At 36.5% G+C, this 18,118-nt stretch overlaps 1 protein-coding gene across 1 annotated transcript; it reads right to left on the minus strand.

Moving 5' to 3' along the window:
• Nucleotides 1-2,961: 2,961 nt before the first annotated feature.
• On the minus strand, nt 2,962-5,789 carry LOC141612134 (uncharacterized). Its single transcript, XM_074430850.1, has 2 exons — nt 4,760-5,789; nt 2,962-3,475 (listed from the first exon to the last, which is right to left on the minus strand). The coding sequence occupies exons 1-2, from the start codon at nt 5,700-5,702 to the stop codon at nt 3,381-3,383; spliced, it is 1,038 nt and encodes a 345-aa protein (XP_074286951.1). The 5' UTR covers nt 5,703-5,789; the 3' UTR covers nt 2,962-3,380.
• Between the last annotated feature and the right edge of the window lie 12,329 nt (nt 5,790-18,118).

Below are 18,118 nucleotides of genomic sequence, written 5' to 3' on the forward strand. Positions count from 1 at the left end.
AAAATATATCCGTTTATCAATCATACGAGATAGGAAATATAAATAAATCATGTGATAACGGAATGAAAACAAACACAGCGTATCCCACTTTACTACGACCAAAAACGACATCGTAGAAAATGAAGCACGGTAAAAACCCACGACCAAAGACGACACAGTGGACCGGTCCCAATGTACTAATGCCAATCAACCATTAAAGAAACACAACCACGATCTCCCGGTAAGGCCACGGTCATATACGTCCTTAGCTTAAGCCGATATTGAACCCCTGGAGGTTTGCCACCGACTCTCGAGATCGGAACAGATACCCGATTCAACGATTGTGATACAACCCGCAAACTCAAGACTCGATGCCTGGCACTTAACCGTACCAGGGTCGAGTAATTTCGTACCCAATACCCAGCACATAACCGTACCAAGGTCCGAATACGAGACGATCGTGATAAGACCCGATACCTGGCACCTAACTGTACCAGGGTCAAGTAACCTTGTAACCGTCACTCAGCACATAATCGTACCGAGATCCGAATACGAGATCAAAACAAATGGGTTGATTAGCACTAGAACGACACACAAAGACCCAATTTACTTCCATAATAAACATAGATTAATCATACAATCCAAGGGCGGAAACATGCACATAATACAGGAATGGGAACAACAAGCATAAATATAAAAATATCTCCCTGTATTGGCCGAACAATCCATTTTGCATCCGTACCTGTTCCAAGATAATTAAAGTAAATATACAACCTATAATGCTTACCGTCTCACCTGCAACAAAATACAAATATAGCAAGGCAAGTCCACACAACAATATATCACTCCCGTTTACCAAATTAAAATTGACAAGTAAATGCATCCAAAACTATCTCTACGTGTGAGTATACACTGTCTTAAATATACAACTCACTAACTAGCATCCCAAATGATTTCTACATGTTAGTATATACCGTCTTAAATATACAACTCACTAATTAGAATCTTAAATGATCCCTACGGGTCAGTATACGCCATCTCAATCATCTCCCCATATCAGTATACACAGTCTTAAATATACAACTCACTAACTAGCATCCCAAATGATCCCTAAGGATCAGTATACACCGTCTCAATCTTCTCCTCATATCGATATACACCGTCTAAAATATACAACTCACTTAAATATACAAATCACTAACTAGCATCCCCAAATGATCAATATGGGTCAGTATACACCGTCTCAATCATCTCCCCATATAAGTATACACCGTCTTAAACATACAAGGGGCTAAATAGCATCCAAAAAGGTCCTTATATATCATTATATACCATCACAACTATAAAACAAACTAACCAGCATTCAAAATAAACATATTTTACAAGTAATATCGAGTAACTCATTATTGTTACCTTTTTCCGAGCGAACTCCTCTATACTGTAAAAATCTTCTACCAGACCGTTTATCTCAGCACAATGGATTGACAGTAATGATGAGAGGAGTACTATGGAACGAAAATCGTTGAAAACGGATGAAAAACGAAACGACAAATCCAATTTTTGGGACAAAGATTGAAACAAAGAACAAAAGAAGGAAAATGAATGAAGAAGAAGAAAAGAGACGGGGGAGATGTGATATTTTTAAAGGAGCAGCCTGCTAGCTAGCTATTTATTATACGTGCGTTTCTTCATCGTTAAGAAATCTATCTAGTTTTTAAAATCGTCTCGAGTTAAATTAAACCGATTTTAGTAAAAGTTTCAGAAATGAACTGAAATACAAATTAATAAACTTAGTGAGTGAAAATAAAAATAAGCTTGGCTAGTTAACAAAAATAATACGAAATCGGCTCGAATAAGAATTATTAGCGATTTTAATTAAATTAGCGGATTTTAACGAAATTTGCTAATTTAGGAAAATAAACTCAAAATGACTAACTGGATGACTTTTTCCCAAATCCATCTTGATGAGTCCACTAAGAACTGGCTTCCATAAAGGACTCATAAAAGAAACGGAAACCGTTATATGACGTAATTAAATCCAAAATAACAATTAAAAGAATTTTTTTACAAGTTAATAATTTACGGGGTGTTACAACATCGAATCGGGTAAAAGATGAAAATTTATTCTCTATAAAATAAGGAAAAACATAAATGAGAGATGATGATGACGATGATGATGATGAAGGCCATTAGTAAGATAAACATATTCTCTATTGATTAGGGTATGTATATTGAACAAAATTCGTTTATTTTAGTTGTAATTTTCCAAAAAAAAAATGAAATGACAAATGAAGATCATGATGGAGTATGAATGTTCAATATGGATATAAACAAGATGAAGGACAATGTATGAGTGAAGTGCAGAAAAAGCAAAATAAGCATGGATGATAAGCGTAGATGGATGCACAATAAAATAATTACTTAGGCAGAGTAATAAATGGTTTGTGTTGCGAAAAATATACCTACCTAAGCTACCACTATATCCCACAATGATGGCTAGAAGGCCTCCCTTAGTTATCCCCCTAAATTTCATTTGATTCACTCACATACGAAGCATTGTTTTGTTTTGAAGTAAATCGGAAATGTACAGAAAGGATCAATGATTGCATATGTAATTAGAGACCAGGCGTGTGTAATTAAAAATAAGGAAGAAGAAAGAACCCTAAGGAGTAAGGACTACATGTGCAGCAAGATGTTTGTAGTTTTCAAACAAGACCTACAAGTGAGCAGTATAGCTAGCCAGTTACTGTTTTTAATGTTTTAATTAGGTCCACGGACCATGGAGGCATGGAGGAGTTTCACCATTGAGCTCACACTTACAGATCAGAACTATTTGAAATTTTGAATGAGCTATCATCTCATCATTGCCATCAAAAGCCACACTTGTAGTCCTAATAGTCAGATATCGTATCTGCACTCTGCAGCTTATTACTCAGGCAAGATTCAGAAAAGTGTCTAAACAAGTCCTGAACTGAGAGCGACTTGAAAGAAGATAGAATTTCATTCTTACTCTGATGTTTTTTCATCGCACTCGCATCCTAGGGCCGACAAAACATCAACAAGAGGACAAAATAACAAACAAACTGGTTTAAGAAATTACAGCAGCAAGAGTCTTTAACTCCTTATTGCTCAGAACTAATGAAGGGAACGAGAGTCACGACAAAAGACTTGGTCATGAGCTCCCTATAAGCCTTTCTTGGGATAGGACCCTTACAAAAGACCTCCTTCCTTAGCTCTTGAGTTCGCTTATCCAAAAAGGGAACCAATTTTGTCACCAGGTTCATGCTTAGTGTCCCAATGCTGCCTCTACTCTTATTTCTGACTTGTTTGATCTTGTTGATAATTAGTTGTTGACTTTTGATTGAGCCTTTGTTGCCCCGGGATGAAAGTTATAACCACTCTTAGCTTTTAGATGAGTTAGCACCTGGATCCTCCCTGAAACTTCCTTGCATTCCTCGACGGGGGCTTTCCTGAATCTCTGAGTCCAATGAATACCCTGTCAACCAGCACAGTCCAGAAAAAGAAAAAGAAAAACTCAGGAAAATCTCATGGTGCAATAAATCACTGATATACCTAAGCTACCACTATATCGGGCAGGGATTGCTAGAAGGCCTGCGTGCCTTATCCCCGGTATATCGTTTGATACACTCAGGACTCAGCCAACAAGCATTCTTTTGTTTTGATTTAACTATATACACAAGGGTTTAGCAAAATGCTTCAGCAAGACATCAAGAAGATCTACCTATTTTACAAAATTAATGATTTCAATACATTTATCTCGAGAATGTAACTACAAGTATCACCGAAAAGACTTATTTAGGATTTAGCATAAGTAAATAAGAGAACGAACAAGAAGTGTCACAGAAATGCATATCCTTCTTCACCAAATTTGCGTACAAATTTAATCCGAGACCGACTTATTTAGGATTTAGCATAAGTAAATAAGAGAACGAACAATAAGTGTCACAGAAATGCATATCCTTCTTCACCAAATTTGCGTACAAATTTAATCCGAGACCGAGCATGTACACGTAAAATTACCTTTAAATCAGGGAAGTGAGAAACTTAATGACTACATATAAAGCAAGACGTTTGTGGTTGCCAAACAAGATTTACTAAGTGAGCTCAGTATAACGAGAAAAATCAGGTTTTCCTGCTTCAAATCTTCAACTACGTCCAAAAGTGACCAAGAGGAAGTTTCACTACCACAGAGCTCTCAGTTTAGATAAGAATTATTTGAAATTTTGAATGAGATATCACCTCAACATTGTCATCACCCGCCACACTTCTTTTAGTCCTAAACATCACACATTGTACATCTTTCTACGGTTCAAGGTACAGACTAAATCATAATAAGGACAAGAACACACACACACACACACATGAGAGCATGACTGGTACAAACATTAAACTACAAAGTTATAATGAAACTCAAATACCGTGGTTAGAAATACTGCATGGCATATTTTGAGTCACACTTTTTCCATTGAATCGTAGATGGTGTCAACAACGTCAGCACGAGAAATTCACATAGCACCTCTAGCAAATAAACCTAAATTCCAAACCCGATAACTTAAATATAAACAAGACATGGGTCAAATCTCAAAATACGCATTAGAACTAATATAATACTGATTTTTATTTGTCATATTTATGTTTCAAACAGAAAAGGAAGATGTCAAGGTTCAACGACATTACCAACTACATAAACCTCAAAATCACAGCACAATACATTGATGAGAAAGAAATAAGGGCCTTGAGAATTGTAAGAAAAGTGTACCGTTCATGATGAAAAGTTTTTCCACGTCCTCAGGCACGTGAGGCAGGGCATCCTGAGTGGCCTTGGAAAGGAGTGCCGGATCAAGCACAAGGTCACGCACCTGCATCTGCCAATTCTCAGGCATCTGGGAGAACTTGCGCGACATTTTGGCAAGCTGAGAGATATAGTAACGAGAAACAAAGTCTCCAGATGACACGATATCCCCGAGAACCTGGACAGCTTCTAACACGCCAGTGCCAGAAAGGGCAAGGTTGACAATTTCCTTAAAAAAGAAGGCCATAGATTGCCTAATACCAGAATCTTCCAGACTATTAGCAATTCTAGTCAAACAATATAAAACAGAAGCAACATTGATGGGAGCCGATTTACGGAACTTGAGAATATCGTTTATCGCGCAACCCCAATTGTGACTTGTAATCTCAGTGTAGATCAAGGAAGAAGTAAGATGCACGACCTTTGAGAAGTCAGCAACAGAGCACTTTACAATTGGACATAAGAGCAGTCGGGGTAGAAAGATGGACTCACAAGTACGTACAGTTTTTACTCCAAGGGGTAGCTTTTCAACATATGTCTCCAATAAGACAGAAGATTCCATTCCAAAAACATTGAAAGAGTACAGATAACAAACGAAAAGCAATTCCAGATCCTTGGAAATTTCAAAAATCGAGTCAATCACATCCTTACGAGAACCAGAACGATTGCCATTAATGTGATCATTCATCTTAAGAACAAATGTATCAAACAGATCAGATTTGTTAACATCAGAAGCATAAAAAGCACAAGCCACGGAAATCGCAGCAGAGAAATTTAAATCATTCGGCGATTCAAGTATAAATCCAATATAGAACCTGGAGTCGAGATGCGACTTACATACTTCCAGCTGATCCGCGAGAGTGGTGGCCGACAGGAGGTCCATTGCAAACGTCGGCTTCGGAAACGCCATTGTTTCTAGGGTTTCATGTTAAGGACGCGGGTTTAGTTTTCGAGTAGTTTTCTTGTAAAACAAGACGAGTAGTTTTATAATGCTCCGTCCGTAAAACTTAGACTAACTTGTTCTCGGTAAGACGGTTTTACATAATCACACCGTTAAACTTATTTACAGGCCAAAATATGATCTTTATTAACTAAAATTTAGTTACCAAAATTCATTTTACACCGAAGATGTCTTAGTCTATTGGTTCAAAAGGAGGTATTATGGACGATAGGTCATAGGTTCGAAACCACCTCCTCGCCCCTTCTATTGTAATGCGACTAAGTGCGCGCTTTAATTGACCAAAAAAAAAAATCATTTTACATTTTACGTTTATTTAAATCTTCAATTGAAGCAGATATCAATACTATATATTAATTTCAGAAACCAAGAGATCAGTGTAATTAAATAAATCTATACAAATTAGTTTTTAATCATAGCACTGTGTAATGGACCCGACGGGGAGTTCAATGTAAATATTATAAAGTTTGGTTGAATAATAAATTTAGAGAACACTATAATATGGTGATTTTCCTTAAAATAACATGCCCCACTTATGGTATTAATTAGTATAAAGATGTTAATTGTTTAAAATACACGAATATAATATAAGTATTTTATATTTTCGAAACTATTAAACGGTAAATAAATCAATCTAGATTTCCAAAAAAATATAATTTCCATAATTCATTAGATTTGTAATTTAATTAGGCAATAATAATGATTGTTCTTAAATAATATTTTAATATAAGATTTATTTAAATATATAACTCTAATACAACTAGATAATCAACTACTATGATATGATAGTAACCAACCATGTGAGTAGCAAAAACAACAATAATAACAAGCGGAGTAGTGAATGTCATACTAACAGCAATGAGAGTAGTGAAATTAACAATAATAAATGCGGGAGTAGTGAAAGAAAAAATTATGACGGCGGGAGAAGTGAAAGTAATAGTAGTCACAACATATGTAATGAAAGTAACAGTAGGAACAACGGAGAGAGTATGAAAAATTAACTAATGAGGCTCATTTCTACCAAAACTATATAATATTTACATTAAGAAAGGCACCCAAAATCTCAACCTCTATCTTCCTCACTGAATGAGACCGGCCCATTTCTAACAAAGAAAGTCCACCCCATAAACTTTTGTCAAACACGAATGTCGGGGTAGTTAATATATTGATGAGGGACATGGTCCCAATCAGTAAAAGGGTGGTGAGAAATGGAATTCCATGTAATAACCGGGTTGTAAGAGTCGGGTGATTCAACGAGCAAGTCTTGATGAGCCAATTGAAAAATGTTAGCAAATTCCGCTAAATCCAATCTATGATCATTATTAAATAACTGGAAACTTACAAAGTGTATAAAACCTTGCCTTTTCGACCTATGAAATTCAAAAGAGCTCAAGAACTCAAGGGTGAGTTCAGGTAAGGTTTTATAGTCCATGGTGTAACAATGTTTCATACCAAGGTTCTTAAACAATGTCTTAACATTCTTTTCAATACCAATATTGTTCAAAGAAGCTTCATTAATGAACTTAGTGGGTTTCCTACCTTTGTTGCGTAAGATGACCTAGTTATCCCATTGTTTTTTACAATTAAAGATTACTCGGGGAAATTTCGGATCGTGTCATTCCGGTGTCTCTTGCATTTCAACATCCTCCTTTGGAGGAGCATCCTCCACATCTTCGACTTCTTCAACCTCAGTAGAATCATCCACCTTCTTCGGAACATCCTCACCTTTCTTACCATTAGGATAAACCTCCAACTCAACAAGTACCTCCTCATCTTCTCCTCGGGCATGGGTGGCTCATCGTATTTCGTACCACTTCTCAAGGTGATTGCATTGAGGGTAGCATGTGGTTGCTCACCTTGAGGTGGTAATTGACCCGTTTTTCTTTGAGAGCTTGATGAGGTTAGTTGAGCCATTTGTTGCTCTAACATCTTGATTAAGGCATTGTGAGATTGGTCACTCTTTTGTAGTTGAGCCAACATTTCCGATTGGGTCTTAGCCATTTGAATTACCAAGGCCTCAAGTTTACCACTCCCCCCCCCCCCCCCCCCCCCCGGTTGTTTTGTTGGCCATTTTGAGGTGGTTGACTTTGACTTTGTTCGTAATTTTGTTGAGGTGGCCTTTGTTGTTGGTTTTGATTTTGATAGCCTGGTAAGGAATTATACTTTTGTTGTTGAGGGACAAAGTTATTTTGTGGTTGGGGCACACAATTTTGTTGGGGTTGAAGGTTAAGCACATTGTTGCTTTTGTAAGACAAGTTCAGGTGAAATTTTGAGTTCGTGCAGTGTAAACTATGAGGACAGGCACAAAATGGACAAACCCTGAAACAGACAAATGAGCAAACTCGGGGATTGCAATAAATTTGAAGATTTTTGTAAAAATAGTAAATGAACTTGAAAAATTATGAAAATTTGTGACAATTTAGTTAAGATGGTTTACGAAAATTGAGCCAAATTTCAGGATTTTACAAGCACTCGTAATTTATTTAATTGGAAAACCAGACTGAACTAAACTCCAACTCAAATAGTTTTCTCAGTAAGCCCGTGTGACTCTTTTTTATTGAAATCTTGGTATAACAAAGGGATATAATTATCAAATTTACCCTCAAGCAAGCACAGAAGGTTAACTTAATAATTTGGGATGATTAAGACTGAATTATTCAAGCACAGAACTAATTCAACCTCAACCAGACAATGCACTTAAAACAGTTCAAGCAAGCACAGACCTGTTCTAAGTAACACCACATATCCTTAATCAATACCTAAGCAAGCACAAGGTATTATCAAGTCTGACTTATAACTAAGACTCATCAAAGTTAGTAAAATTTGCAATTTTTTGAGAGAAATCTAAAGGTTTTCATTTATCAAAGTCTGACTAAAACAGACCGAGGAAAAGTCCTTAAATAAGCCTTTCCTGTGAAGTTTCAGTACAAATAAACCATATATATCTCCACCTAAGGGCCAGGATTAATCTTAGGAAGCAAAGAAGAGTAGTGGAAATATTTTACAATGGATACAAAAGAAAACTAAAGCAAACTGAACAAAAACAAAGGAGTTGCAGGTTGATAGTGACAGGATGTCCTTGGCTGTTGTATTTCTTTGGATGGTTGTTGAAGTCAAATGGCCTTCGTCTAGGCACCATTTGTGGCTCAAGGCTTTATCTGGTGAATGCTGAAATAGGCCAAGAGTTTCTTGTTGAGAGTTTTTCCCTTGTTTGGCAAAAAATGGCAACTTCACTTTATCTGAATTACCCCCCTACAACTTGCTTTTCAGTCTGATTTTCTGTGAATGCTTTAGGAATTGAGTCTGGCTCCCTAGGATGAATTTGTGATTAGTTGAACTAAGATTCAGCTGGAAGGTGGCAGCTGGTGGCTGTTAGAAATTATTAATCTCACTATCCAACATATTCATATATGTTACATTTTAATTTAGTCATAAAATTAAAACTAGATCTTATGCATGCAAACATAAATAGAAATAGTGAAGAAATCGTTATTCTTACTATGGATTTTCGGATTAAAAGGGCACAAGTAAGATCTTCTTCTTACTTGTTCTTGAGCTTTCCTTATATGGAAGAACAAAGATTCAAGCTTAGAATCCCTCCCAAAGATGTATACCCAAGATAACCTCTTAAAAGATAAATATTATTTGAACTAGAACAATATTAATCTTACTAAAAATTGACCTAAAATATTGTTTTTGTCCTCTTGAAATTTCGGCCAAGAGAGGATGAATTTTGGAGATTTTATCTCTCTAATTTCTCATAAAATGTAGAGAGGAAATTAAATTTCTTACACTAGAAATTTTATGTGAAGTTGTGAATGAAAAATTAGAGAGAAAAACTCTCTATAATGGCCCTTTAGAAAACCGGTTATGGGGGGTGGCAAGGGCCAATGCATGACCAAGATGCTCTTCACAAAAGCAACTAGGTGTGCATGGCTATGTATTAGGTCTTATGATTATGCTTTCCACTTAAACATAATTAACATAATTTAAACCTAATACTCCCTCCTTATTTTCGGCACTTACATAAAATGGGAGGTCCATTTTATATTTTGTCATTTGTCAATTTGTCATATGTTACATGTTACATGACATGTCACAATGCAATGTATTTTTAACATATTAAAAATCAACGTATTAATAAAAATACGTCATGTACAAAAATCGACTTAGTAATTCATAATTACTCGTACCAAAAATGGTTTATCAATTATAAATCACAACGTCTTGTATTTATAATAAATTATTCATTCGGTTTCAATTGTTTCGTAAACAATAATTTTATCCAAGTAATAAAACAATTTGATTACTTAGACCGTATCTTTATTTAATCAAATTACAATAAGACACGTCAATAAAACTCACAAAATCATCCGTCAATTTTAAGCAATTTAATTAACCCGTATCGTCATACGATCAATTAAATAATGAATTAAGAGTGTTACCCTTTAGGTATGACCTATGGGGATCAACTGATCACCACCGTCGCACGACAGTAATGTCAAACTCTAGTCAGCCAATCATTACCGATATGTGTGGACCAGTTGACAGTAAAATATTACTTTCCACATGTATTCTTAAAATGAGATTTAAACATGTGATCATCATGATCGACAGTTGTGATCGCATTATTGTCGGAGGACACATATTCCAACAGTGGCTAGTATGAATCGTACACTTATGGCCTGATGAACTTGGACTGTCAGTTGATGATGCCTGAGTGTTGTTGTTGTGACTGTTGTTGGCCTGGGTTGTACCTGGCAAGATAAGGGTGTGCTTGGTTTGTCCCTTGCCATACTCTAAAATATTGCTAGCTGGTTAACAGCTCCTGTTACAACCCCTCCTAGTTGAACATGACTTGTCCTCAAGCCTGTATCCTCCTCCTCCGCCTTAGAATCTTCATAAAATGGACTGAGATCACCCACATTGAAGGTTCCATAAACCCCATAGTACCCTGGCAAATAAATTCTATAAGCATTTGGCCCAATTCTTTCCAAGACCTCAAATGGTCCATCTGCCCTAGGCATAAGCTTGTTCTTTCTTTTTGATGGAAACCTTTCTTTCCTGAGGTGTAGCCAGACTAGATCTCCTGTCTCAAATTCCTTCTTCTTTCTATGCTTCTTGGATCGTTTCTTGTACTGTTCATTGGACTTTTCAATTTGCCTCTTCACAGACTCATGTAACTTCAGCAGTTGTTCAGCTGTTCTCTTGGTATATGGATTAAAATATTCCCTTGGGACAGAAGATAAGTCCAAGGGTATAAGTGGATTAACCCCATAGACTATATCAAAAGGACTGTGACCAATAGCAGTAGATGGTGCTCTGTTGAATGCAAATTCAGCTGCAGCTAGCTTTAGATCTCAATCTTTCAAGGTCTTGCTAACTATACACCGTAGTATCCTTCCTAAGGTTTTATTGGTGACCTCAGTTAGGCCCTCTATTTGTGGATGGTAGGAAGTACTGAACAAGAGCTTTGTTTTTAGGAGCTTCCACATGGTCTTGCAGAAATAACTCATGAAATTTGTGTCCCTGTCTGAGACAATTGTTTTAGGAATCTCATGGAGTCTCATAACTTCTTTGAGATACAGCTCAGCAACACTGGCAGCATCCTCAGTTTTCTTGCAGGCTATGAAGTGAGTCATCTTACTGAACCTATCCACAACCACCATGATTGAGTCCTTGCCTCTCTGTGTTCTAGGCAGAGCCACAATGAAATAAAGGCTCACATCTTCCCAAGGTTTATCAATGACAGGCAGTGGAGTGTATGGTCCTGCTTGGAAGGAGCTCTTGGCTGTCTGGCATGTTGAGCACCTTCTAAGGACTGCCTGAACATCACTTATCATTATTGGCCAGTAAAATTGATCCTTTAAGATCTATAGGGTTTTCTGGACCCCAAAATGTCCCCCCAATCCTCCTGAATGGACTTCCCTGATTAGCAAATCCCTGTACGATCCCCTTGGTACACACAGCTTGTTACCATGAAACAGAAAACCTTCCTGCAGCAGATATCTCCTTCCCTGAGCTGGTCTTCCCTCTGTGTGAGTAATCCACTTCTCAGAGAAATCAGTGTCCTCCTTATACATCTCCTTATGGAACTCAAATCCAAGTACCTTTACTCATGACAGTTAGCAGAGTATAATAACCCGACCCACCACGGTCGTAACACAACCCAATAAGATGGGGATACGTACCTTTGGGCCCATTACTTGTCCTCACTTAAGCCCAAAAGCACAAGGCCTTGTTACTAAGTGGTGGGTGGAATCCCTTATAAACATATCACAACCTCCTCAATTTCCCGATGTGGGACAATCTTACTCTCAATAACTTGGGGTGTTACAATCTCCCTCACTTAAAGATCACAACGTCCTCGTTGTGCCTCCAACTTGACCGCATCCAAGCCCAGAATCCTCCCCCTCTAGGTGTGTGACCCGGGTAGTCCCGACCACGGGCTCACCACACGGTCGCAGGGTCGCTCTGATACCATTTATAACAACCCGACCCACCACTCCAAGTGCCTTACCAGGACCACTTAAGGTGAAAGCTTGCAGGAATTCCACCCATTTAGCATGCCTATGACTCAGCTTGTGTTGACCATTGATGTATTTCAGGGCCTTATGATCTGAATGCAACACAAATGGCTTGGGTTTTAGGTAGTTACCCCAGTGTGTAAGGGCCCTGATGATGGCATAAAATTTCCTATCATAAGTGGAGTACCTCAACTTAGCTCCATTCAGTTTCTCAGTGAAGTAAGCAACTGGTGTTTGTCTCTGGATTAGGACAACTCCTATTCCAACTCCACTAGCATCACACTCTACTTCAAACAACTGATCAAAGTCAGGCAGTTTTAGAATGGGAGTCTCATACATCAACCTTTTGATTTTCTTAAAGAATTGCTGAGCAGCTTCAGTCCATTGGAAATCTCCCTTTCTCATGCACTCAGTGATTGGTGCAACAACTGTGCTAAAGTTCTTGATGAATCTTCTATAAAATGATGCCAGACCATGGAATCCCCTTACTTCTGTGATTGTTTGTGGGACAAGCCATGTCTGCATAGCCTTGATCTTCTCCTGATCAACTGATATTCCTCTTCCAGATATAATATACCCTAGAAATGCTACCTCATTGACCATGAAGGTACATTTCTCAAGCTTCCCATACAACTTTTGTTCCCTGAGTGTTTTAAAAACTTTTTCCAAGTGTAATAGATGTTCACTTGGACTGCTGTTGTAGATGAGTATGTCATTAAAGTATACTACATCAAATTTTCCAAGACAAGGCCTCAGAACTTCAGTCATTAGCTGATGAAAGTGCTTGGGGCATTGGACAAGCCAAATGGTATAACAAGCCATTCATACAAGCCATGCTAGGTTTTGAAAGTTGTTTTCCACTCATCACCTTTTCTTACCCTCACCTGATGATATCCTTGCCTAAGATTTATCTTTGAAAAGATCTGACCCCATTGAGCTCATCCAACATATCATCCAACCTTGGAATAGGGAACTTGTACTTGACTGTGATGTTGTTTATCCAACAATTAAAACTAAGATAACACCTCACGTGGTCAGTCGATCGACCAGGTATGGCAGTCGATCGACTGACACGCGATTTTAGTCTACAAATCTACCCCGCCTAATCCTACAGTTCCCCTACATCCTAGCACAAGCAATTTAGCTACTCATACTGGGAATGGTAACAACAATAAAATTAATGCAATAAACAGAAGAATTCATGCTTTAAATAATAGAACAAACAATTAACATAAACGGTAAACCGGTTTCGGGAAACTAACTAGAAATTCTATCCTACAAAACGATAATAAAGCAAACTGAATTATTAGCAGAAGAATACCGATTGAATTGCAGAGAGAGATCCAAAAACCGAATGCAAAAGTATTAGTACGAAATAATAACAAGAACCCTAATTATTGAATATTGAAAACTGACTAAAGAACTTAGTAAAAACTTGATAATTTTCTCAATGAATGTATCTCTGAACTAGGTTACGTTATATAGAAAGTATACGTAACACTTATTATCAAAACCTAAACACAATGGGCTTGCTTTTCCTCGATCTTCTTATTTACGTCTGATTAGCGGTGTGGTCGATCGACCATGATGACGGGTCGATCGACTAGCACGTGCTGAACAGTAGTCTCTGGATGTCGTAGGTTGGTCGATCGACTGAAGGCAGTGGTCGATCGACTGAAGTAGCTGACACTTGACTTCTAACTTCTCGTGGATTTGTCTTTTGGGCCTTGAAATGCGCACCAAGCTCGTTCCTTAAGTGAATACTTCACGTCAAATGCAATGCAGGATACTCGGGGACGGATTTAGCTTAATTTCCGCTGAATTCTTCACATTTCTGCAATAATGTACAAAAACACGAAAGTAGACGGAAATAGGGGAAATGGTAGCTTAAACTACACAAATGAGCTCTGAAATGCGTGTAAAATGAGGTATAAAACATCATATAAATGACCCGCATCAATGGGCTCAGTGACTCCCTTACAAAGCCCTTTGTCATCAACTCCTTAATATGGTGCTGCAGTTCCTTGGTTGCTGTGGGATCATATCTGTAAGCTGGCTTGTAAGGAAGTACAGAACCAGGTACAAGGTCTATGTGTTGCTCAATTCCTCTCAAGAGTGGCAATCCACTAGGCAACTCAGCTGGAAAAACTTCCTCGTACTTCTGAATCACAGGTTCAACCTCTGCAGACACACCAGAGCTCTCCCCTTTAGTGGTGACTTCTCTTGGCAGTAGAAACAACAGAGGTTGCTCTTGCTTTAGCTCTTTGATCATGGCTGCTCAGATAGGAACAACACTTCATTGACTTCCTCAGGCATATTAGGACTTCCATAGCCTCTTTGCTTTGGTGGCAAGGGAGTTAGGGTGACTTTCTTGCCATTGTGCCGGAAACTATAGACATTTTCTTTTCCTTGGTAAGGGGTGTTCCTGTCAAACCCCCATGGCCTCCCTAACAGTAGGTGGCAGGCATCCATAAGGACCATATCACATAACACTTCATCCTTGTACACCTTCCCAATTAAAAAAGGAAAAATGCACTGCTTGTCTATTCTAACTTCAGAACCTTTGTTTAACCACCTTAACTTGTATGGACTGGGGTGCTCCTGGGTGGGCAAACTCAGCTTACTGACCATAATGGTGGAAGCTACATTAGAACAGCTAAATCCATCAATGATCAGATTACACACCCTCCCTTGGATAGTGCATCTGCTTCTGAATATCATGGATCTTTGGTCAGCTTCTAGAGGAGCTGGTTGAGTGTGCATAACCCTCCATAGGATCAAATTATGCCCTGTGTTAGGGTGGGCTACAACTTGTCCTTGATCAGTTTCCACTTCTTCTAGGACCAATGTCTCATCTTACTCATACTCAAATAGATCTTCCCTTTCCCACTCTTCAATTTCCATAGCTGTGAGAGCCCTGTTAGAAGGACAATCCTTCTTGAAATGGCCAAAGCCTGTTGGAATATGTGTCCTCCGACAATAATGCGATCACAACTGTCGATCATGATGATCACATGTTTAAAATCTCATTTTAAGAATACATGTGGGAAGTAATATTTTACTGTCAACTGGTCCACACATATCGGTAATGATTGGCTGACTAGAGTTTGACATTAGTGTCGTGCGACGGTGGTGACCAGTTGATCCCCTTAGGTCATACCTAAAGGGTGACACTCTTAATTGTTTATTTAATTGATCGTATGTCGATACGAGTTAATTAAATTGCTTAAAATTGACGAATGATTTTGGAAGTAATATTTACGTGTCTTATTGTAATTTGATTATAATAAGATACGGTCTATGTAATCGAATTATTTTATTACTTAGATGAAATTATTGTTTACGGAAACAATTGAAACGGAATGAATAAATTATTATAAATACATAATGTTGTAGTTTATAATTCGGAAACACTTTTGGTACAAGTAATTATGAATTACTATGTTAATTTTTATAAGTGACATATTTTATTAATATGTTGATTTTTAATTGTTAAAAATACATTTTATATATAAGATGTCATGTAATGTGTCACATGTGACATATTGACAAAATCACAAATAAAATGGACTCATCCATTTTATGTGTGTGTACCGAAATGGAGGGGTCTTTTAGTGTTTTTATTGTGTTGTATAATAAGTGGAAAACATAATAATAAAACCTAGACCTAGCCTTGCATGCATAGCTTGATCTTGGGAAGAAAAGGAGAGCATGCATTGGGCTTTTCCCCCTCCCCATTTCCGGTTTTCCTATAAGAAAAGAGCAAATGTTTTTGCTTAATTTTTACTCTTACACTACCATATTGGCTTGTGTAACATTCATTCTAACATCTCATAAAAACTTATAGAAAGATAAGAGAGAAAATCTCCAAAAATATTCCCTTACTCTTGGCCGAATAAACAAGAGTACAAACAAATATTTTGGGTCAATTTTAGCTAGATTAATATTGTTCTAGTACAAATAATATTAATCTATTAAGAGGTCATCTTGGGTATAAGTCTTTGGGAGGGATTCTAAGCTTGAATCCTTGTTCATCCAATATTGGGAAGCTCAAGAACAAGTAAGAAGGAGATCTTACTTGTGCCCAAAAATCCGAAATTATCATAGTAAGGATTGATGATTTCTTCTCTTTTTAATTCAAGTTTGCATGCATAAGATCTAGTTTTAATTTTATGACTAAATTAATATGTCACATATATGAGTATGTTAAATAATGAGATTAATAATCAAACAAGCGGTATCTTGAGCCTTAGGTTGTTTGCATGCAAATCGGTTATTGTTTTTCCGAGTTATACGATTAACAAACAAAACTTATAAATTTGTGTTTATTATGAAATATCACGAAATTTATTATGCATATTAAAGTTTATGGTCCTAAAATGTTTTTATGATATTTTGGTTTATTTATGGATTTTATTGTTCTTTTTATATATAATAATGACATTAAAATGTGATTTTTATGATAAAAATGTCATTTTTGGACTAAAAATAGCTAAACTTTGATTTTTTTAGTGGTTTTTGGATATGTTTTCACATATATTATCTACTAATGGCCTGTAAAGCTTCATAATAAAATGAGTTGTTATGCTCGAAATATGGATTTTTCAAGTTAAAATCATATTTAAATGGAAAATAGGTTAATATGAGTTATATTTCGAATCTGGTCATGGAAATTTAGTATGTTGTCACATGAAATTTTACAAGATGTATGTAAAATATTTGGCTATATTGAAGTCTTTATGCATGATTTATGAATTTTTGATGAAACATCACATAAATAGTGACTTTAATTAGTTAAAATTGCTAAAACATACTTCATGACTAAGGAAAAACGTCACATGTTGCATTTTATCATATATTTCAGATCTAAAAGTGAAAAGTTAATAAAAATAATTTTTCTCATATTTTTATGGTTATAATTGATAAATCCGATAAACCGCAACATTGTTTTTCTCGATAAATTTTCGAAATTTTTAACCTATGTTTTTGAGCATTATGAGTGTCATGGTATTTTTTTTCCAGAATGTTCATGAGTTTAAATTTCAAATTTTGAAATTATTTGAAATTTTTATGATTTAATTTGAAGTTTATGGCAAAATTTTGTATTTTGAGTCCTTTTATGAACAATATTAAGAAATATAAGTTAATTATTGTCAATATATTAGTGGAGACTAATTTTGAGTCCTAAGTTGGTTAGGGTAATTAACTTGTACATAAATATGAATTTATGTAATTATTGTGATTTTAAAAGGTTAAATCACGCAAATCCGTAAAAACCGATTAATATACGATATTGGCTCCTTAAAGGCGATTTAGCATAAAATTGGGCATGTTCATACATATTATAATGCTGCATTTTATTTATGATTGTCTTTTTTTAATTTTATGTAATTTTTGGAATTATGTAATTTTACTTAGTATGGCCTTAATTTTAATTGATATTACCCGAAATGTATGGGAATATCGATTCGGTTGTAATTTATTGTGATCTCGTATCACCGTTTTGTAATTTAATTGATTTATTTTTAATTATAAATGTATAATAGGAAATTATGTAATTTATTTATTCCGGAGTTCTTTGAAGACGGTGCCACTCGAGAAGGCGATCCATTAAAGAAAGTGTTGCCTCGAAATGCGTGCCAAGACCGAAGTTCAAGGGACCAAAGGAGTTGGTTTCCGAATTTGTAATAGTTTATTAGATTTACTATTCGAGGAAGGCCATACTAGGATTTTATTTATGCTTTGCATTTTATTTATATGTTGCATGCATCGCTAAATCGCCATAACTAAACATGCATTTTATCGAGTTTATCGACCGTGTCAATCACAATTATCGTAGTT

The sequence above is a fragment of the Silene latifolia genome, chromosome 11 (genome assembly GCF_048544455.1).
Source record: "Silene latifolia isolate original U9 population chromosome 11, ASM4854445v1, whole genome shotgun sequence".
Classification (NCBI taxonomy): Eukaryota; Viridiplantae; Streptophyta; class Magnoliopsida; order Caryophyllales; family Caryophyllaceae; genus Silene; species Silene latifolia.

Bases quoted from the DNA above. Each gene is read 5' to 3' on its own strand.
- LOC141612134 (XM_074430850.1), bottom strand. From the start codon at position 5,702: ATGGCGTTTCCGAAGCCGACGTTTGCAATGGACCTCCTGTCGGCCACC. The intron at 3,476-4,759 runs GTACACTTTTCT...GCTGGTTGACAG, and splicing joins AAAACTTTTCATCATGAACG to GGTATTCATTGGACTCAGAG.